The 23590-nt window shown below is 32.0% G+C and overlaps 1 protein-coding gene across 1 annotated transcript in view; it reads left to right on the top strand.

Annotated features, from left to right (window-relative positions):
• The first annotated feature begins 10216 nt into the window (after positions 1-10216).
• The window catches only part of LOC126880566 (clotting factor G beta subunit-like), a 39581-nt gene continuing 26207 nt past the window's right edge, over positions 10217-23590 (top strand). The window contains exons 1-4 of the mRNA XM_050644516.1: positions 10217-10353; positions 14235-14267; positions 14326-14435; positions 14656-14765. Of these exons, the coding sequence (XP_050500473.1) occupies positions 10290-10353; positions 14235-14267; positions 14326-14435; positions 14656-14765 (317 nt within the window). The 5' untranslated portion in view covers positions 10217-10289. The remainder of the gene's footprint in view (positions 10354-14234; positions 14268-14325; positions 14436-14655; positions 14766-23590) is intronic.

Below are 23590 nucleotides of genomic sequence, written 5' to 3'. Positions count from 1 at the left end.
TGTACTATTATTTTATTTTAATGTTGTATGATTCATTTTTGACTAGTTTTAATTTGCCTATTTATTTTGAAGAGCTCTTGAATATCCAAAATTTCACTGAAGAAAACGATGAAAACAATGAAAATGATGGAAACAACGAAAACCATGAGCACCTACCAAATAAATACCTCCACCAAATCTAGAACAAATTAGACATGCCATAAAAATATTTAAAAACGATATATCCCCTGGTCTGGACAATATTTATGCCGAGTTAGGTATTTAAAAAAGGCAGTCATGAACTCATAAGTAAAATCCATCAATTAATAGAAAAGGCCTGGCAACAAGAAATAATGAAAGAATGATGTGGCGTAGTATTATTGTACCAATACACAAGAAAGAAAAAAGGAGTCATGTATGAACTGCAGACGAATTTTACTAATCAATACTACGTATAAAATATTGTCTCAAATTTCTCACCCCTTGATGTCTGCTCTACAGTTATTAATGCGGGACTGTCTGATCATGAAGCAGTGTATACGAAGTTTAACATCTTCAGCAAACCCTCCTCAAAAACCCGACGTTTAGGTAGGATTTTTTCCGCCCAGAATTTTCGTAAATTCCAAAATGTATGCTTAACTTCTGAGTGGCAATTTCCTTTTATGGACGTGGACTATAATTTCAGTGTTTCTCTAGATAAGCTTCTCCACATCTTCAATAAGGCATTTCCTTTAATTCCTATTAAGCCAAAACATCGGAAACCTTGGGTTACGAAAGGTATTCGCATATTAGCTAAGAATATGCGTTCACTACTATACATCAAGAAATTTACTACCAATGTTGCTGTCACTGAATATATCTTGAAGTACAGGACAGCATATCTAAAACTTGTCAGGTCAGCTAAAAAATCCTATGATCAAAATCGTCTGGGAAGCTCTAAAAGTGTTGCAAAAGAAACTTGGTCTATAATAAACGATCTTCGAAATAAAACTCACATAGGTCAATCATTTTCCCTTCCAAATCCTGAAAGTCTAAACGAGACTACTTCGTTAATGTGAGTAAAAATATAACATCAACAATTTTGCCGCAACAAGATCCCATTTCCTATCTTCCTAATTCAGGAAAGGTCTCGAATTCATTCTTTTTACGACCAGTCGATAACTTTGAACTGATCCAAACAATCAATAGCATCAAAAGCAAATCATCCTGTAGTACTGATGGACTATCTATAAAAAATTTCTCTAATCTCACAGAAAATGTGTTGGAAATCCTCCTCTCACTAATTAATGATTCCTTCGAAAAAGGTAAATTTCCAGAGTGCCTAAAGACAGCCATTATTATTCCTCTTCATAAGGGTGGCGAAAAATCTGATGCCTGCAACTATAGACCTATTGCCTTACTACCGGTGCTCTCCAAAATTATTGAGAGACTCATTAAAACTCAACTTATGTCCTTTATCGTTGATAACAACATTTTATCACAAAATCAGTTCGGCTTTTTAACAAATAAATGTACCACTGATGCCATGTTTTTTGTACTACATGAGGTTTACCAAGCACTAAACAATAATCTTTATACTGCCACTGTTTTCTGCGACTATGCCTTTCAGCTTTTCAGCTTTTGATTGTGTAAATCACGACATCTTGATTACAAAACTAAATTTCTATGGAATTCGTGGTATTTCTTTGAATTGGTTCCAATCCTACTTGAATAATAGGAAACAACTAGTTAGAGCAAATGATACTGACTCTAGTCTCAAAAACATTGTATGTGGAGTACCACAAGGTTCAGTATTGGGTCCTCTACTGTTCTTTATCTTTATAAATGACATCACTAATTTAAAAATCAATGGGAAAATTTTTCTTTTTGCTGATGATACCAGTATCACTTGGAGCAACTCAACTATTGCATCTCTTCATGAAACTATAACTTCGGATCTACTGATGATAAAGACCTGGTCTGACTCTAATTTACTCTCTTTTAACGTAAATAAAACAGTAGCATTATCCTATAAAGGAGCTCTTCAACCTTTGCCTCTTAATAACAGCCAGATCAGTACCGTTGATTCTGTAAAATTTCTTGGTATTTTTTTAGACAGCAACCTCAAATGGTCCCTTCATATCGATTTGTTAAGTAAGAAACTCGCCTCAGCTTGCTATGCAATAAGATCTGTCTCAAGGGAACTCAATTTAGCATCTTCTAAAATAACATATTTTTCATTGTTCGAGTCTCATCTTCGATATGGTCTTCCTTTTTGGGGTTCTAGTACAGCTGCTCAATTTGATGTAATTTTTAGATTGCAAAAAAGGGCAATAAGATATCTGTTTGGCCTCAGAAGATCTACACATTGCTTTAACACTTCCATCTTTATATATTCTAGAAAAGGTTTGTTTAATTCGTAAACACCTTCATGCCTTTCCATCAAGGCCCAATCATGTTTACTCCACCAGAAATTCAATCTTTGATATTTATTTACCGATTCCATGCACTGAGTTAGTAAAGAAATCTATATTATATTCCGCAAAGAAACTGTACAATCATCTTCCGTTACAACTTAAATCTGCAACATCTTTCCCTAAGTTCCGTAAAATGACAAAAGCCTATTTATCCAAAAGACCATATTATTCAATAGAAGAATTTCTCAATGAATAACTAAGAAAATTGGGTTTCATACGCAGTAGCATAAATTTGTCAGTTCCTTATGTTGTACCAATTTTATTTTATTTGTTGTATGTTCAATTTGCAATTTATATAAATTTTGCAATAAATTGTTTTTGTCTTGGCTTTTATATCTTATATTATGCTTTACATATATTGACGATTTATCTAATTTTAGTAAATTGTAGTTGTTATTTGTTATTGATATTATGTTTTCTTTTGACTGTATGTAAGCTTTGTCCATAAAATTGTAAAAATTTAAGTAGCAATAAAGCATATTTCTATTCCATTCTATTCTGGCTCCGGTATTAAATACTAAAAAGATTACTACCATACGCCGAAGAAATTGTTGGTGACTACCAGTATGGTTTCAGGTCAGCAAGATCGACTATTGATCAAATATTTATGATTAGACAAATGCTTGAAAAGTATTGGGAGCATAATCAAGACGTACATCAGATCTTTTTATATTTCAAATAGGCTTATTATTCACAGGAGCGTTTTGATTGGGGGGGGGGGGGGGCAAGCATTATACAGTGAGGACGTTTGAGTTGGAATAAATTCTCGAGAATGGGCGACTCCAGAGATAAATTACGAATCAGGTCGATTTTTATTTTTAAATTATAATTTTTGGCATATACATATATCATACTAGTGACGTCATCCATATGGTCGTGATGACGCAACCGATGTTTTTTTTAATAAGAATAGGGGTCATGTGATAGCTCGTTTGAAAGATTATTTAATTATCTATTCTTTAATATAAACATTAACATAATTATTTATACAGGGTGCCCAAAAACTTTTTTTGAATTAAATTAATTGAGACAAAAAGAAGAGTGTATAATTTATTTAATTCGAAATACATTTTATTGCTGTCAGAAAACATAAAAAAATGTTAATTTAAAAAATAAACATTGCTTTTCGCTTAAATTAAATATTCAAACTGCTAAGAGGCAGGTGGGCGGCAGCTTTAATATTGAATTTAAGCGAAAAACAATATTTATTTGTCAAACATTTTTTCCTGTTTTCGGACAACAGTAAAATATATTTCGAATTAAATAAATTATACATTCTCCTTTTTGTCTCAATTAATATAACTCAATAAAAGATTTTTTGGGCACCCTGTATAAATAATTATGTTAATGTTTATATTAAAGAATAAATAATTGAATAACCTTTCAAACTAACTATCACACGACCCGTATTCTTATTTAAAAAAAAACATCGATTGCGTCATCACGCCTAGATGGATGACGTCACTAGTATGATATAATATATGCCAAAAAATTATAATTTAAAAATAAATATATATTTAAAAATAAATATATTATCTCCAGAGTCGCCCATTCTCGAGAAAATGAATTTATTCCAACTCAAACGTTCTTACTGTACACAATATACAGTGAGCACGTAAAGGTTGGAATAAATTCATTTTCTCGAGAATGGTCAACGAAACAGGTCAATTTTTATTTTTAAATTACGACTTTTTGGCATATATACCATACTAGTGACGTCACCATCTTGGCGTGATGACGTCATCGATGATTTTTTAAATGAGAATAGGGGTCGTGTGATAGCTCATTTGAAAGGTAATTCAATTCTCTGTTCAGTAATATAAACATTAACATAATTATTTATACAGGGTGTCAAAAACATTTTTTTGGAATAAATTTATTGACATAAAAAGAAGAATGTATGTAATTTATTTAATTCAAAATACATTTACTGCTCTCAGAAAACAGAAAAAAATGTTTATTTGAAAAATAATCATGGCTTTTCGCTTAAATTAAATGTTCAAACTGTCACGAGGCTGGTGGGTGGCTGCTTTAATATTGAATTTAAGCAAAAAACAATATTTATTTGCCAAATAAACATTTTTTCCTGTTTTCTGTTAGCAATAAAATGTATTTTGAATTAATAAATTACACACATTCTTCTTTTTATGTTAATAAATTTAATTCAAAAAACAATTTTTTGGACACCCTGCATAAATAATTATGTTAATGTTTACATTATTGAATAGAGAATTGAATTACCTTTCAAATGAGCTATCACACGGTCCTTATTTTCATTTAAAAAAATTATTGATGACGTCATCACGACCAGATGGGTGACGTCACCAGTATAATATATATGCCAAAAAGTCGTAAATTAAAAATAAAAATTGACCTGTTTCAGGATTTTTTTCCCAAAATCTTCTATTCTCGAGAAAATGATTTTATTCCAACCTTTACTTGCTCACTGTATATATACAGTATACAATACATTATATGCAAACATAATACAAAATTGATCTATTTTTTGTAAATTTCAGTCATTTTCAGGGTCGGGGGGGGGGGGGGCATTTGCCAAATGACGCCCCTGATTATTCAATTTAATCGTCCAACACTATGGAAGGCAATGATCGAGCTGTGGTACCCAAGAAATTAACCGCGGTAAAGCAAATGTGTGTAACTCTTTTGCATAAGTTAGAATAGGGGGGGAAATATCAAATGCTTTTAAATTCTGGACTGAGACAGGGAGATCCGTTGTCCCCATTGTTGTTTAACCTGGCCTTAGAATATGTCATGCGAAAAGTTAACCAAAAATCAAACCAGACATAGCTGTACAACTTTTTCCAATTTGTTCCGTCTGCCATCAACCTAGGGTCAAATAGAAAGTTCATTTTCCGGAGATCTGCTTGGATGTTATCTCTCCATCGCATTCCGGGACGTTCGAGTGGTCTTTTGCCTGTATGAACCTCCTCCTATACCAGTCTTACAAGTCTCTCGTTATGAAGTCTGTGCACGTGACCTGCCCATCTTAGTCGCTGTGATTTAATTTCTTGAACAATATCGGCGTCATTCTAGACTGCTTTTAATTCGATATTGGTTCTGATCCTATACTGGTTTGTAGTGATGTCGTGGTGAGGTCCGAAAAGTTTTCTAAGTATTTTTCATTCAATACGTCTGAGATTTTCTTCGTTTCCTATGACCATGAGCCACGGTTCGCATCCATCAGTTCGATGATGCGACTAAATATTTTCAATACTTGACAGTACAGGTCAATAGTAGTGTAAATTTAAAATCTCGACTAAATTCGGCCGTTGCGCTAGCCGTCATTTTCATTTTAACGGGAACCGTTTTTAAAAAAGTATAAGAACTAAAATTGTTGAAAATATGATTTTCTATAATTTCTTTCATTACAAATTTTTTCGTGCTGTCGATATTTTCAGAATTATGGGGGAAAATAGTGACGTCATTATTTTTCAGAGTTATGGGAGGACCGCACGAAAAAAATTGTAATGAATGAAATTATAGAAAATCACATTTTCAACAATTTTAGTTGTCATACTTTTTGTCGAAAAGTTGAAAATGGCGAAAATTAGATATTGAGCAAAGACGGTTCCCGTTTAAAATCAAAATGGCGGCTAATGTAACGGCCGAATTCAGTCGAGATTTTAAATTTACACTACTATTGACCCTCCTTAAACATTAGAAAAATAAAATTTGGAGCTGCTCGGCATGCAAGGTTAAGCCTGTCATTCCTCTAACCCGACTGGACTGTCCCTGCTATCTTTGTTATCTACCACATACGGAAATTGTTGTAAGGAAAAAAGTTGGGCTTCTCGTCAAAGTGAAGCTACTCACGAAAAATTAGCTTGTTAGTAGTAAATGGTGAAAATGGGCCTGGGATCCCTAACTATACGGGTAAAATACATTTATTTTTTATTTGGATTGATATGAAAATTATAACTAGTCCAGAAAGCCACTGCGCATCCGCTAGGAAAAATATTCCGATTCGGATTTTTTGCACAATCTAACTCAAAAAGGACCCCTTTTAACAAATTTGCATGTTGCCAGGACCAAAAGTGGGTTAAATATTTTTTTTAAACGTTTTTTTTTGTTTTTTTCCTAAAATTATTTTTCTTGCATGGAACAAAGTTTTTTTTAGGTTTTTTGGAGCATTACAAACGTATAGGTCTTTAGTGACTTTTCCCTAAAGTTGATAGTTTTTGAATTGCGAAATTGCGAAATCGGACATTTTTAACCTTCAAAAACTATGTGAAAAACTGAAGATTTGAATGTTGCCAAGATAGGTAGATATTCTTTAAACATAGATTGATGAAATCCCGAAGAGTTTTTTGCAATACAATATTTAAAATTTCTTTGTTTTTTAATTGCTAATCAAGCGTGTGCGACACTATTTTCCACCGTTGCATGTGTATACAGTATGGTGCAAATGAAAGGAATAAATTCGTTATTTCGTAAACCAGCGACTTTAAGGAAAAATACCGAAACAGGTCGATTTTTATTTTTAAGTTATGATATTGTGGCATATATGGTATACTAGTGACGTCATCCATCTGGGCGTGATGACGTAATCGATGTTTTTTTTTAATAAGAATAGGGGTCGTGTGTTAACTCATTTGAAAGGTTCTTTAATTCAATATTCAGTAATTTATAAAATAAAAAAAAAACTAGGATTTATTTCTTGATAAACATGCTACTACATAAACGAAAAATGAAATGTAACAAAATTAGAGAGAGGATAAAAGAACAAAATTATTTTCAGAAATTTTCTACAATATTGTAATAATTGTATCTTACAACATTGAACGTTATAATTTTTAGATTGCAAAAAAACAAAATATTTTATAGCAAGACTATTAAAATAAAATTAAAGGAGGTTTATCTAGGAATACTTGTATTTTTATGAAAAACGTAACAATTATCAGTTACCCATTTATTATAAGTTTTTGTAAAGTCAAGTGCATATGATCCACTCCTATAATTGCCAACAAAGTCATCCTAAAAATATCGTAAAAGAATTTCCAAAAATTGTTTACACAATTTACATAGTTAATTAAATAACCACTTTGTTAACAAAAAACATATCCGTAACGTACGCAAAGAGTACATGCAGATTAAAAAAAGAAACTCCAAAATAGATAATAGAGAAAGATTGAGGTTTTGATAACCGAAGTCCATAAACTATTTATATCTCTGTACTAACAAGCACTCGGTGCAACCAGTTTTGCAAGAGCAGATAGTTTATTTTAATAAAATATCTGATATAAAGAAGATCTGTTGATCGAATCGGCACTAACGGTTCTTAGCTTAATTTCCAACCCCAATCAATTACGTTTATCTCTTTTTTGGTGGTTCTGTAACTTCAGTTTTTCATTCATCTAATAGCATGTTTACTAAAAAAATAAAACCTAGTTTATTTGAGATTTTCTGATTTCCATAGACCAATACTATTTTTAGAAACAATCGAATGGGATAATTTGTTTTTTCATACTTTAAATTATTACTAAGTTTAATAAAAAAAATTATGTATTATTATATTATTCATAAATATGTATGTTTTGTGATTAAAATTACTTCAAATATTATTAAAAAAAAATGAAAAAAAAATGTTTAAACAAATTTGATGGTGTATATAACAATTAATTAATTAAAATAATGCATACTCGTACTGTACGCAAAAAGTACATACAAATTAAAAAAAGAAACGTCGAAATTCATAGGCGAGAACAAGAGATACAGCTAACATTTCCTTCCCCCTTCTCATCGATCTCCCAAGTTTCGAGGCCGGCCGATTTCAAGGGTCACATTTTGAAGTTTTGTGGACGATTTGTTTGAAAGTATATATGCTTTATACTTGGTACATTAAAACTCTGAAGTATGCTCTTTCAAATGTGACTGATTTGATTTCGTAATTGTTATAAAGAAAGCTGCTGTGAATTAAAAAATGGGGGGCGGCAACTTTGTCCCTAATTGTCCTAGGACAATTTTTTCTTTTTTTAAATTTGTATAAAAATTCAGTCTTTCTAAATGTGAAAAAATAATTTTTCTACGAGTAATAGTTAAAAAGTTATTCTAATTGTTTATAAGCAAAAAATTGACATGTTCTTGCAAAATAATTTTGCGATACTTAGAATTATTTTTTGTCATTCTTTTTAATTAAGTTATTAGTATAAATCTTCTTCTTTCATAAACTATCCAAAGTATTACTGTAACTTCATCATTTTCTGACTTATAGTGTTACAAAAAATATTAATTTGGGATAAACAAATTAAATAACTTTTAAACTATTTGACCAATTGTTATGAAATTTAGTGTGTAATTTAAGCACCAGAAGCACCCAGCATTCCGTATAATAAGAAGATTCTAAGTTCATTTTTACATAAGTTATAAATATTTATAAAAACTCAAAATTTATGAATTATTTTCTAAGCAACCAATAAGGATAGACATATTCAGCGGGAGCCATATTGAAGTTTTTTATATGGTTTATGAGTTTCTTACTTCCAAATTTGTTTAAAATGCTTAGCCATTTGGCAATAAACGAAGAAAGCGAAAATTGAGCGTTTTTTGATCTTCAATTGTTTATAACTATGTATATCATCAAAATCGGCTGCAGGAAACATATAGGTGATTATTATAGATGTCCACACTACTCAAAAAATTTGGTTTCGGCCTGGAGGGGGTTGTGTCACCAACAGGCTATTTTTTTTCCTTATTTCTCTGAACTATAATGCCAGAGAGGGAAACACACGATATTGCTGAAGATTTTGTTCCAATAATATTTAGTTTTAATAATTTTTTTGTCAGTTCCTTAACAATAGGTCGCACTTTCTTTAAACTGTAAACTTGTTAGCTCTCCTAAATAAAGCACAAAAACCAAAATATTGCTATCTATTCATTGAGTATTATTGTTATTATTAAAGTTAGTTTACAAAACACATTACCAATGGTTTACAACGGCAAACAGAAGTTTACAACCGAAAATCTCAATGAGACATCACAATAATTTCAATGTGACCTAAATGTTTCTTACCTTAGTTCGTATAGGTTTACAATACAATACTGGAATAATCCATATATTATTAGAATGGACAACAAAGTTAGAATTTATAAAACTTGCGTCAGACCCGTTATGACCTATGGTATTGAATCAAGAGAAGACACCAATAAAACCAAAAGCATGCTACGAACAGCCGAAATGAAGACACTAAGAGCAATAGCAGGGAAGACAAGAAAGGATAGAATAAGAAATAACATCATCAGGGAACAATGTGGTGTAAAAGATGTAGTCAAATGGGGTAGGCAAAAATGAAGAGAATGGTTCAGTCATGTATAAAGAATGGAGGAGCACAGACTACAAAGAATTGCACTAGAAGGAAAGCCGACAGGCAAGCGTCCACCGGGGAGAGCACAAAAAAGATGGAGAGATAGCTGGCAGTCTATCTCTCAAGAAATACTTCAACGTCGGAATTAACAGATCGACAGATCTACAACAAGTATCAGAAGAAGAAGAAGGTTTACAATAACTAAAAAAGTTGTTAGATACCTTGATTATACCCGGAGCCTCGAACAGGGTTTTTTTTGCTCCCTGGAGTAAAACGACATTGACACGCAGAATTTAAATCACTTCTAAATAAAATAATATATTTTTTTAAATATTAATATACGTGTAATATTTATTATTTATTGTGATGGATAATAAAATTATAACTGATAATATAGTCGTCATTCTAGAATTCCCAATAATTAACATACGATCACGTGATAATTGTCCAAGAGTATCTTATAAATAACATAACGAAAACAATAACTTTTGATACATTTGCCTACTACTGTAAAAATAAGATCATAGTGACGATGAAGAATGTTTTGATCTGTGTATTATTCCTGTATTCGAATATTGCAGAGGGAAATTTCGAAAGTAAGTCAGTTTCAGTTATACTACAAATTAACGACTTGATATACAGGGTGGGCCAATAAAAGAGTCCGCCTCGATATTTGGCAGTAGTTATTGGATTTTAGGGAAATGCCAAAACAGGTCGATTTTTGTTCTAAGGGGGACACATTTTTACGGTACATACATCTGTCATTTGTCAACCCCCTCCCTTCCACGTCCCCAACACCTTATTTTTAAATAGAGAATAGCGGTCGTGTGGTAGCTCATTTCAAAGGGTATTTAATTCTCTATTCAGTAATATAAACATTATCAAAATTATTTATACATCGTGTCCAATAAAATTTTTTTAATAAAAAATATTGACAAAAATTGAAGAATGTATGTAATTTATTTTATTTAAAATACATTTTACTATTGTCAGAAAACAGAAATAAACGTTTACTTCACAAATAAACATTGCTTTTCGCTTAAATTCATTGTTCAAGCCAGCTCCCGCCATCCACCTGCCTCTTGGAAGTTTGAACATTTAATTTAAGCGAAAAGCAATGTTTATTTGTGAAATAAACATTATTTATGTTTTCTGATAACAGTAAAATGTATTTTAAATAAAATAAATAACATGCATTCTTCTTTTTCTTTGTCAGTTATTTAATTAAAAAATTCCACAGCTGGTCTTCTTCTCCTTCTTCTATTCCATGGAACATAGTTTAAGGCCTGATATAAGGCCCACATTGTATACATACAGTAAGGTGCAAATGAAAGGAATAAATTCGTTATTTCGTAAACCGGCGACTTTAAGGAGAGATCCCGAAACAGATAATATTTTAAAATGAAATAAGACCAAATCACTTATAGGGGAGTGCAATTAGAACGAAAAGATACAATGTTTCGGAAAAAATCAAACAAGGTTATATTTTTCTAAAACTTTTTTTGTTAGTTTATAAATATGTTAAAGTAAAAAGTTCTACTCACAAATTTCGCCGCTAATTGTTTCTTAATTGTTTAAACAATAACAATTGTTTTGTATAAATAATGTTAAGAATATGGGTGAATTCAACATTTTATTTTGATAAAAAATGTTTTTATTTTAGTTTTGATTATGCCGAACCCGAAGCTGACATTACCATTTGCAAATTCAAAATGGCGGATTCAAAATGGCGGATTTTTTCCTAAAAATCCTTAAAAACTAGTTGTAAAATCAGAATTTTTTTTATAAAACGTGTTTGTTTACATATATGTGGATATTTTTGAGAGGTTTCTGAACCTGAATCAAATTTTGATAATTTAAATTATAAAATGGCAGATCCAAAATGGCGGATAACTTAAAAAATAGTTGTAAAATCATAATTTCTTTACAAAAGTATTTATTTCTACATATATTTATTTTTGAGAGCTTTGATAAAACTAACTTAAATGTTAACAATATAAACTATAAAATGGCGGATCCAAAATGCGGATTTTCTAAAAAGAACATAAAAAGAACATTTTTCTAAAATATTTATTGTCTTTATTTTTAACAGGTTGTTGAATCTGAATTAAAGATTAAAAATTTAAATTTCAAAATGGCGGATCCAAAATGGCGGATATTTAAATGAAAACAAGTAGAATCCAATCAAACAAATGTGGAATTTCATTCTTAAAAAAAAGATAAACAAATAATTTTCACAATAATATTAAAAATTAAAATGTATTAGAAAGAAAGAACAAATTATTCAAAATCTATCTCTTCAATAACACCTCCAACTACGCTGACATCTTCGCTTTCTTCAATTTCTTGTTCATTTAAAACGGGACAATTCAAACAGTATTGTCCGAAACAATGAGAATAATATTGATAAAATATAATATTTTACATTTGCATATTAAGTGTTATACCATGCACAGCTATTTATGACGAATAACTTTCTTCATAAAATTAATAATTAAAGAGTTATCCTAAATAATAAGTGAAAATTTAATGATGTTGAGTATAATTAATTTGAAACAATATTAAAAAAAAAACAAATTTTCGATTAGAAGGATATAGTTACGTATTGGAACATAGTTTTTAATTCCAAACAACTTTTCTTTATAAAAATTTTCGATATTGTGAAATATAAAGGTACTTTACTCTTGAGTGAAATTCATATTTTTTGACATACCTCGTACAAAGATTAAGAAAATTTGATATTTGATGGTTGCATCTTATGTTATATACGATGCAAAGTATTTTATAAGGAATAACTTTTTTTCGTAAAGCTGATATTAAAAAAGTTATCAATAGGTTCCAAGTTACGCAGACATACTGTATAAGAGCTAAAAAAAATTTTTTTTGTTGAACATTTATTATTGTTGAAGCTTATTATTAAATGTATTGTAGGTAAGTTTTACAGAAAAAGGTTTTGATCAATCTGTATATACATTTTTTCAGCTGGTAATTTTCGGTTTTTGTAGTACATTTTTGTTATCTTTCTTAGTTTTCTCAAAAAGACATTGTTTATTTTATTTTTAAACTAAAATAATCCAGTGCTTTTTAAAGATTACATCCTAAGCTTTAAAAAATATCAAAAAAATTGTATTAGATTTATTAAATCTTGAGTAATACCGTCTTAAATTGGTGGGAATTCTGTAAAACTACGAAGTTTTCAAAAATTACATTTTTTGAGACATCGTATTATTTGAATTAAATTTTTGAGATTTTTTTTTAACAAAACATCGTACAGTAAGATGATTGTGAAGTAATTTGTTCAAATTTGGGAGTTTTATAAGTAAAATTGTATTAGTTACACATTTTTAAATCATTTTTAAACAAAATTCATGTAAGACTCATTTTCCGCTCACACCGTACTTATGTCCATACATTTTATTTCTTTTTATTACAACCATAAGATAGCTAATTTCATCTTCTTTCAAGTCCAATTTGTAAAATTTCTTTTGATCAAATAGTTAAAGAATTACATTAAAAAAAAACTGAACCGTACACTTCTTATAACGCTAGTTTTCAGTGCGCCAATGTGTGTGAGAAGAGTGACTTTAGCCTTATAAATAAAAAATTACAGAAGCTAGAGATTTAGCTTTAGAAAAATCTTTATATAAGATTTTTTTGTAAAATTTTCTGAATTTTTCAATGGTCAAGTCAGTTTTTTTCTAAAAATTATATTTTCGGAGTTATTTAAAAAAATATCTAACTTCACTGTTCATTTGTTTAATAAAAAATGAAGCACCCACTTCTCGAGTAGAACTTTTTGATATGTTGTTTATTAAACATTTCTTAATGAAACTACAAAAAGTTTTATCTTGTTTGATTTTTTCCGAAGTGAAAATTTAAATGCACTCCCCTATTATCGATATCTGATACAATAAGGTTTGCATTTGAAATTAGGCACTTTGTAGTTTCAAAAATAATATTTTTTACTAGTGTTTTTGAACCTAGAAAATCGTCATTTTTTTATTTTTTCATTTTTAAATTGTTTATAACTCGGAAACGATTAACTTTTGAGGAAAATTACAAAAGACCTTTTTTGTTCCCAATGATCCAAAGAACCTAAAATAATGGCTACCCCGGCCGAGAAAATTGATTTTTATAATTTGTTAATTTTTTTTTATAAATGTAGCAATAACTCCCAAAATTATGGCATTTAGGTATAGAGAATATGTCTTGAAAAATAATTGGTATCTCTTAAGGACTTTAAAACGCAAAAAATATACACCATGTTCCATTTAAAATAAGAAAGTTCATTAGATTTCCAGAAAAACGGAAGATTTGACAACAATGTAATTACCACTATAATATCGACCGCATTAGAACACCCCTACCCACCAAAATTTATAAAAATCGTTCAAGCGGTTCCCGAGAAATTACCGTGTTTCCATACTTTCTCGCTACCCTGTATACTAAATAATAATATAATCTTTCTTAATTTTAGACTCAAGTTATTCAGCTGCTGTAGCCAATGAAAGTAAGTTTGCAGAGTTTAGAATAATTTTATTAATAATAATACGTTCTTGATATTTCAGTGTGTAAGAGCTACACTGAAAATGCCAAAAAGAATCATATTTGTCCCGTCCCTCGAGAAAATCGCTTAATTGGAGAAACTTTACCAGAAAAAGGAAAATTTCCTCATATGGTAATACTTATTTATTATACAAGAGAAAACGTATCAGATTTTAGTCCGAAGTTGTGTTGTCAAGGGAGATAAAATATTGGAATTGCTAAACTAATATACAAAATTTTGAAAAATTAACAGATATTTAATTTAATTTTAATTTGCGTTACAGAAAAAATTTATAGCTTTTTATTTTTTATTATATTTATATCTGAATCTAATCCTAATTTACACATTTTAGGTGCATATCGCTTATATAAAAAGAAATACAACTACGTACCTGTGCAGTGGTTTCATTATTAGTAAAAATTACATTCTTACCGCAGCTCATTGTGTTGATGAAGACGGGACGTAAGTATAAAATTTGGTTATTTATCATCATCAACCCGTACGCGTCCACTGCTGGACATAGGCCTCCCTCAGTCTCTGTTTTATGCGGCTTGCATGCAGTCACCGATAACCCGCTTCAGATCGTCGGCCCATCTGGTCGGTGGGAGTCCTCTGCTCCGTAGTAGTGATGTTGATTATAGTTACTTTCGAGTATTTGTTACAAATCGTTACTTTCGTATAAAGTAATCATTTAAAGTATTTGTTACTTTGATTACTTTTGTTACTTTTGCATTTGAGTCCCGGTAATCATATCGAGAATCGCATTTCCCAGTATTTCGTATAAGATGGTATAAGTATAAGATCCGATAGAACGACCTTCACCGATCTATGTAATGGATAGAAATTAAATGATATGTAATTGTTCTGTTATTGCTGCTCCACAATATCAGTAACCTCGAATAATCTGTTTGCATCAATTAAGTGCCAAAATCAAACCCTCGAAACTCTAGATGACGTATCTTAGCAGTAACCCTGGGCACCCAGGTGCTTCGGAGGTCGGTTCTGATTGCAAATTCGTGTTCAGTGACCCCAAATACCCCGAAAAAAGAAAATCTGGCCCTTAATATGCTGATTTTAACATGTTTATGCATTTTTCGATGCGTTTTATACACTTTAAAATGTAATAATGCCTCTCCACCTTATTTGTATTGTAGACTTTTTTCCAGACGTCATCCTTATCCTAAATACCATGCAAAAAGGTGCCCTAAGTCTCTATGTACCTACTATATTTAAAAATAGATTTATTCCTGTTAGTCTAGGCGCCAAATAGAGGTCACCGTGTCATTTTCAATTCTGATGGACAAACTCAACGGTTTATGATGGATTTTGGGCTGCTGATTACGAATTTCGAGGGGGGATTTCGATCCGAGTGGTCAAAAAATTGTTATAAACAATTTAATTGTTTATAAATTGTTTATAAGGCTCTGGCTCATAAACTAAAAGAGATAAAAAAAATGTTTCAAATAAAATTTGTTCCCTAATAAAAACCGAGAAAACAACCGTTTACTAAACTTAAATCCGACAATTAGAACTCAAGATATTGTAAAATTAGTGCACAATGCAAATTGCAAATTACAAAATAAGTATTTTTCAAAGCTTTACCGATCGTAACTCGGCTTCCACGCATGCAAATGAGCCTTCTAAGGTATCCTTTTAAAGATTCGTTAAGAGGCTTCCAAACACAGTTTTGTTAAATTATTTGATCTTCATTTGTTTTAAAGTTATACCCGTTTGAAGTTATAATTTTCTTAAAAAAATTGTACATTAATTTGTTTATAAAGGTTTCAAGCAAACTTGAGCTATAAACATTTATACTTTAATTAACAATAATGATAAAACAACTCAAAAGAAACAATTTGAGCTTACGAAAATGTTCGTAAGTTTATTTTTGGCTAAGATGTCGATATTTTAATGGCGCGCTATGAGGCGCAAGATTGGCTTAAAGTCAAGTAAGTATGTATTCTTCGACGCTTTATCGATCGTAACTCGGCTTCTACGCATGAAAATAAGCCAATATGTCATATCCATATAAAAATGGATCGAGTTCTTTTGCAGCATCATCATTGCATATAAAACGAGCATTTATGATGTGGCGGCATACACACAATTGACGGGCCTTGATGATGCTGCAAAAGAACTAGATCCACTTTATATGGATATCATATAGATAATTAGACTCTGAAGCCTCAAAAAGTTTTAGTTTTACTGCCTACAAGAACAGACTTGTACCACCATGTAACTGTTAAAATTTCGCTAAGAACTTATGCACATGTAAAAAAGCTGATATTCCCTGTATATCTCTATGCAGATTTGCAGATGCATGAAGAAAATGTTTGTAAAAATAGTATTAATAAATAATATCAACTTACTTTTTAGTTATACTTCTGAAATATTAGTTTTTAATGTTTTTTTCTTATATATATTTTTTTAATGAATAATAAATGTATGTAAGCAGTACAATTTAAAGGTTAGCAATACATTCTTCCCACATAAGCGTATACATCAATATACGTGGACACGGCCATCACTTAATCAGAAGTCTATAATTGACTTTGTTATTACGAGACAAGTATCGAAGGAAGTGGTCAAAGACACAGTGGTAAGAAGAGGGGCTAATTGCGGGTCTGATCATCTTTTAGTACGGTCAGAAATAGTTTTTCCTTTCTTTAGGCAACAACACCCTTGCAATGCTCAAGGAAAAAGTAATGATATAAATATCCCACAATACAATATTCACCTCACTAGAGACGAGACTACTAAAAAGCTATATGAAAATAGACTTCAACAGCAGCTGGAGAATCGTGAAGTGGTGGACGACGTAGAAGAAGAATATAATAGTTTGTTAACAGCGTTACATCAAGCCGCCAATGAAGCCTTTGGACAAAAAAGTAAAACGAAATACAATCCGCTCTGGATGTGTCCTGAAATAGAAGATAAAATAAAAGAAAAGAACAAGCTTTATAATACTTGGCTATCAAATAGTACACAAGAAAATCGAATAAAATACAAAACCATCCAAAGGCAAGTTCGAAATGAAATAAAGAAATGCAAGAATGAAATGTGGTCTAGGAAGTGTGCTGAAGTAGAAAGCAAATTAGGTGGCACCCAATCGACAGAAGCCTGGAGACTATTACGAACGATGAAAACTAATAAAACAGATAGACGCCCATCCACAATCCGAACTCAAGACTGGAAAGAATACTATCAGGCCTTATTTAGTGAAGATCGACAAGAATTTATAAAGCAGGCGACACAGGTTGTACGTAGAGAAGAAGATAGCCTTATAATAACTGAGGCAGAACTAGTTAAAGCACTTAATTCGATGAAAAACGGCAGGGCTCCAGGCCCAGGAGGAATCATGACAGAGATGATTAAATATGGAGGGAAAATGCTTATAGAACGCTTAACTAAGTTAATGAATAGATGTGTTGCAACTAATTATTTTCCTCGAGAATGGAAAATATCCTACATTTCGAGCATCTACAAAAAGGGGAAACATAGTAATCCGTCTAATTACAGAGGCCTTAGTGTTAACAGTACTATTAGTAGACTATTTAGCAGAATAATAAAGAACAGATTAGACGTAGAGACAAGAGGGAGAATAAGTGAAGATCAAAGTGGTTTTACTGCGGGACGATCATGTGTGGACAACCTTTTCGTCATCCAACAACTTATAGAGAAAAGGACGAGCGTAAATGAAGAAACCCACATTGCCTTCATAGACTTGGAAAAGGCATATGACTCCGTCCCGAGAAACAAGTTGTGGCATGCCCTTGTTGAAATGAAAGTTAGTCCGGCTATTATACATATTATCAAATCATTGTACAGCGATAATGTGGGATATGTCAAGATTGGCACACAACTATCTGAAGGAATAAAAATAGAAAAAGGACTGAAGCAAGGGTGTAGCTTATCACCGTTGCTATTTAACATATACTTGGAAGTCGCTTTAAAAGAATGGAAAAGAAGTTGTGGACTAATGGGGATCATGATCGGAGATGACTGCCTGTTTAACATCCACTTTGCTGACGATCAAGCAGTACTGGCACAAGATTCGTATGACATGGAATTCATGTTAACTCGCCTGTATTCAACCTACAAAAAATGGGGCTTAAATATAAATATAGAAAAAACAGAATATCTAGTCGTGAATTCTGACGCCCAATTTGAAATCCTAATAACAGAGAATACATCAATTAAACAGGTTGAAGAATTCAAATATCTGGGAGCTGTAATAACCAAAGAAGGCCTAGGCAACAAAGAAATTCAAAGGCGAGTTGAACAAAGTAGGAAGGTAGTAGGTTGCTTGAATTCCGTGTGGTGGGATAAAAATATATCCAGAAATACAAAATTAAGAATAGGGAAGACATTTGTGGAATCGGTACTCATGTATGGAAGCGAAGTCTGGACATTAACAGCAGAGTCCAGAAGAAGGATCAATGCTGTGGAAATGGACTACATACGTAGAAGTGCTGGAATCTCCCGATTGGACAGAATACGTAACGAAGAAATAAGAAGAAGGATGCAGGCACACGATACAGCGGTAGACAGGCTCGAGAGGAGAAGCCTAAAATGGTTCGGTCACTTACTTAGAATGGACGACCAACGATGGCCAAAGAAACTCCTGAAATGGAAACCCCCAGGTAGGAAGAAAAGGGGAAGACCAAGACTATCCTGGAATGACACGATAAGGAAGGCCATGGAACACCGAGATTTGGAAGAGGAAGACGCCCAGGATAGAAATAGATGGCGGTTAGGTGTGGGGATGCGGCGTCAGCCGATATGATACCCCGTATATATATATATATATATATGTTTTTTTCTCATTTGGTGCAAAAAATAGAAGACAATGTAAACAGGGTCTAGGACGTTTCATCGCCGCCGTTTCGATGCCGCCAGTTCGATGCCGATGCCGGCCGATTCATCGCCAGTCAATTAATCGCTATCTGATATATTTCCGAATTTTCGACAGTTACAATTATTAGTTATTTTTAGTATTAATTAGGAATTCTAGGAAATGCGAGATATGACGGCGATTAAATGGACTGGCGATGAACCGGCGGCATCGAAACGGCCGGCGATGAACCGGCGGCATCGAAACGTCCCATTCCGTGTAAACAGAATGAAAGGTGATACGAGGTACAGTATGATGATTTAATTATAAGAATTATATGATAAAATTTTATTAGGATCTTCAAAAATGACAAATGAAGATAACGTATGTATAAATAGAAATTATAATTTGCATCGAGAAGTTAGCGCGTGAACCTTTACGCGATGAGCCGATCTTGCGCCTCATAGCGCGCGCTATTAAAATATCGACATCTTGGCCAAAAATAAACTTATGAACATTTTCATAGCCTCAAATTGTTCCTTTTGAGTTTTTATATCATTATTGTTCATTAAAGTATAAATTTTTATAGCTCAAATTTGCTTGAAACCCTTATAAACAAATTAATGTACAATATTTTTAAGAAAATTGTAACTTCAAACGAGTATAACTTTAAAGCAAATGAAGATCAAGTAATTTAATAAACTTTGTTTGGAAGCCTGTTAATTAAGCTTTAAAACGACACCTTCTAAGACTTATTTTCATGCGTAGAAGCCGAGTTACGATCGATAAAGCTTCGAAAAATACTTATTTTGCAATTTGCAATTTGCATTGTACACTAATTTTACAATATCTTGAGTTCTAATTGTTAGATTTAAGTTTAGTAAACTGTTTTTTCTTCGTTTTTTATTAAGGAATAACTTTTATTTGAAACATTTTTTTTATTTTTTTTTAGTTTATGAGCCAGAGCCTTATAAACAATTTATAAACAATTAAATTGTTTATAACAATTTTTTGACCACTTGGATCGAAATCCCCCCTCGAAATTCGTAATCAGCAGCCAAAAATCTATAAGAAACCGTTGAGTTTGTCCATCAGAATTGAATATGACACGGTGACCCCTCTGGCGCCTAGACTATGTGTTTTTAGTGTTAAATGCCCTGGTCTAATAAAAACAATGCCATACCTATATGTAAAATTAAAGTTGATAATCATAGTTTAGAAATATTATCATTTCTACATATTTTCCGGTCAATCTAAGCTATTTTTTCTAGACCTGATAAGAATAGTGGGTATTTATTATTAAAATCTAATGTGTTGCATTTTTATTTTCAAAAAGAACTAACATCTGTGAAATTCTGTGAATTATCTACCTCGACAAATCGTATAGACATCTGTTTCTGGGTGCATGCTTTGTTAAATGATATATGAGTACCTCCCTCTGTTTCAGCTACTTCTCAGCGCCCTGTAAATCTCTTCATAGCCTTCGTCCTTCATAGACAAAATTTTAGTTAACTGTACTGATACCGAACACTCGTGGAATACCGGTCCGACTCCGATATCAACCGAGTAGATACAATACTCAAAATCAAAATAGGTACTGGCTCTGATACGATTGGTACGAAGTAATGAAGTAATCAGAGTAATCAAAGTAATCAAAGTAACTATCTACCTCTCTGTATAGTAATCGTTACTTTCGGTATTCGTAAGTAACGAGTACTTTGTAACGAATAGTTACTTTTTCAACATAACTACTCCGTAGTGCTTCTTCTCGTTGACTCCACTCGACAATACATTTTTCTTTTGTCCATCAGTTATCTGACAATCTGTCTACGTGTCCTGACCAATTCCACTTTAGCGACGCGATTTTTTCGACAGCGTCTGTTGTTTTTTTCTACGGCGTATTTCTTCGTTTGGGATTCGTTCTCTCAGGGAGACACCCAACATCTGGCGCTCCATAACCCTCTGAGGTACGCGAATCTTGTTCGCTATCTTTTTTGTGAGTGTTAATGTTTCGGCTCCATAAGTGAGTACAGGCAACACACACTGGTCAAAGAATTTCCCTTTGAGGCATATGGATAAGTGCGATTTAAATACGTAATTTAATTTACCGAACGCTGACCAGGCTAATCCTATGCGACGTGGGAGCTCGCACGTCTGGTTATCTCTTTCCAACCGAATTTCATGTCCTAAGTAATTATAAGATGCAGTCTGCTCAATATCCACTCCATCGACAACAACATTACGATTTAGCACCAGATTAGTCATTATTTGCGTCTTGTTGATGTTAATCTTTAGTCCGACCTCTAAGGAAGCGTGATATAACTTGTTCAACATTACATATTATTGCATCATCCATACGATCGGCTATATGAGTAAATGGACGATGTTATCTGCGAATCTCAAATGACTGAGCTTCTCTCCATTTATGATGATACCATATTCGTTTAATCTGTCTTCTTAATAGTATGTATGTTCTAAAAGTGTTGTGAATAGCTTGGGTGAGATGTCTCCTTGCCGTGCACCTCGCTGAATACAGAATTTGTTTGTTGTTCAGATAGTTTAAGCTAGCCGTTCTCTTTTAGTCTTTTGACAGATATATTTGATCATGTTAGTATAGCCATGGTCTAGTCGGCATTCTGTCAATACTTTTAACATTTTCTGCTGGCTTATGGTATCGAATGCTTTCTCGTAGTCCACGAATATTAGTGCCAATGGTTTGTTGTATTCCGCAGACTTCTCTATCACGTTTTTTATTACCAGTAAGTGATCGTGCAAATATATGCGCCTACCACACAGCACGAAGACGAAGAAATAGAAACGTTCAATAGAGGATCAAAAAGTGAATTACACTATCATATTAGGTGACTAATGCAAAACTAGGTCAAAAAATGGATGAAATGGAAACAAAAATCGGAGAATATGGGTTTGGTTTAAGAAATGAACGAGGTCGTAAACTAGCTGAATATCTAGAAGAACAAAATTTGTATGCCATAAACTCTTTTTTTAAAAAGAAGGAAAACCAGAAATGGACGTGGGCGTCACCGGATGATAGAACAAAAAATGAGATAGACTGCTTCTATCAAATAAAAAACATATCTTCGAAGACATCTGTGTTGGACTCTTTCACTACGGGAAGTGGCCATCCACTCTTAAGAGCACGAATATGCATTTACCAGAAAAGAGAAAGAAATAAAAGATTTAGGAAACAACCAATAATCGACCAACAGAAATTAAAAGAAAATGGCGAAGCGTTCAGAGAAATCATTAAGGAAAACCTAATATTAAATGATACAACAGACATTAATGCGAACAACACTACATTAAAGAATAATCTTATACAAGGAGGAATAAAGGTTGCTAAGAAAACGAAACAAAGAGAGAACAAAATAAGCAGAGAAACGAGATAGGGTCATTCCATTTCAAATCACTCAATTTTGGAGCAAAAAAATTTTGGACCTCCGATTTTTTCTGAAAATTGGTATATAGCTTCTGCGGGACGTAAAAATAAGATATTTAAGGTAAAAAAATCTTCTTCTTTTTTCTCAAAATGTTATTTTATGCGATTTTACAGTGATTTGGTGTTTATTTAAACAAATTTGCATTTGTTGTCGTAAAGTATCAATGAAAAACATAGTATTTTAATAGAAAGGACTCAAAAATGTCATTTTATGGCATTATAACAAGTTACTTTGATTCAAAACAAGCTTTTGATCAAATTTTATAGTGTAGAAAACGTTAAAATACCGTTTTTTACATTTTTCTCCATTCCCAAAATACATCATAATTGATTTGGCTGAAAATTTGCCCACAGATAGACAAAATATAGGACTTTAAGTGGTGAGAAGGATTTGAATTATATTACAATACCAAAAAAGTTACATGCAATATTATAGTCAAAAATATAGGCGTCTACTGTAAGTAAAATTAACTCGAAAATATCGAACTCACGACAAAAATTGTTAAAAAGAAATTATGATAATTGTATATACGATTTATTTGGAACAATTTCAGTTCCTACCATTTTTGTCGAAAAGTTAAAATGGCGAGATTGAGCAAAACAAGTTCTCCTTTAAAATCGAGATGGCGGCTAACGTAACGGAGGAATTCATTCGTGATTTTAAATTTAGGCTACTATTGACTCCCCTAAAGATCAGAAAAATAAAATTTTGGGCAGCTCGGCATTCAAGGTCAAATGCTATCCCGACTGGACTAATATATACTTTTGAATCTGATATTACTACATGTAACTTTTTTGGTATTGTAATATAATTCAAATCCTTCTAACCACTTAAAGTCATATCTTTTGACTATCTGTGAGCAAATTTTCAGCCAAATCGATGATGATGTATTTTGGGAATGGAGGAAAATGTAAAAAACGGTATTTTAACGTTTTTACACTATAAAATTTGATAAAAACTTGTTTTGATTCAAAATAACTTGTTATAATGCCATA

The sequence above is a fragment of the Diabrotica virgifera genome, chromosome 2 (assembly GCF_917563875.1).
Source record: "Diabrotica virgifera virgifera chromosome 2, PGI_DIABVI_V3a".
Classification (NCBI taxonomy): domain Eukaryota; kingdom Metazoa; phylum Arthropoda; class Insecta; order Coleoptera; family Chrysomelidae; genus Diabrotica; species Diabrotica virgifera.
This window is presented reverse-complemented; position numbering and strand designations above follow the sequence as displayed.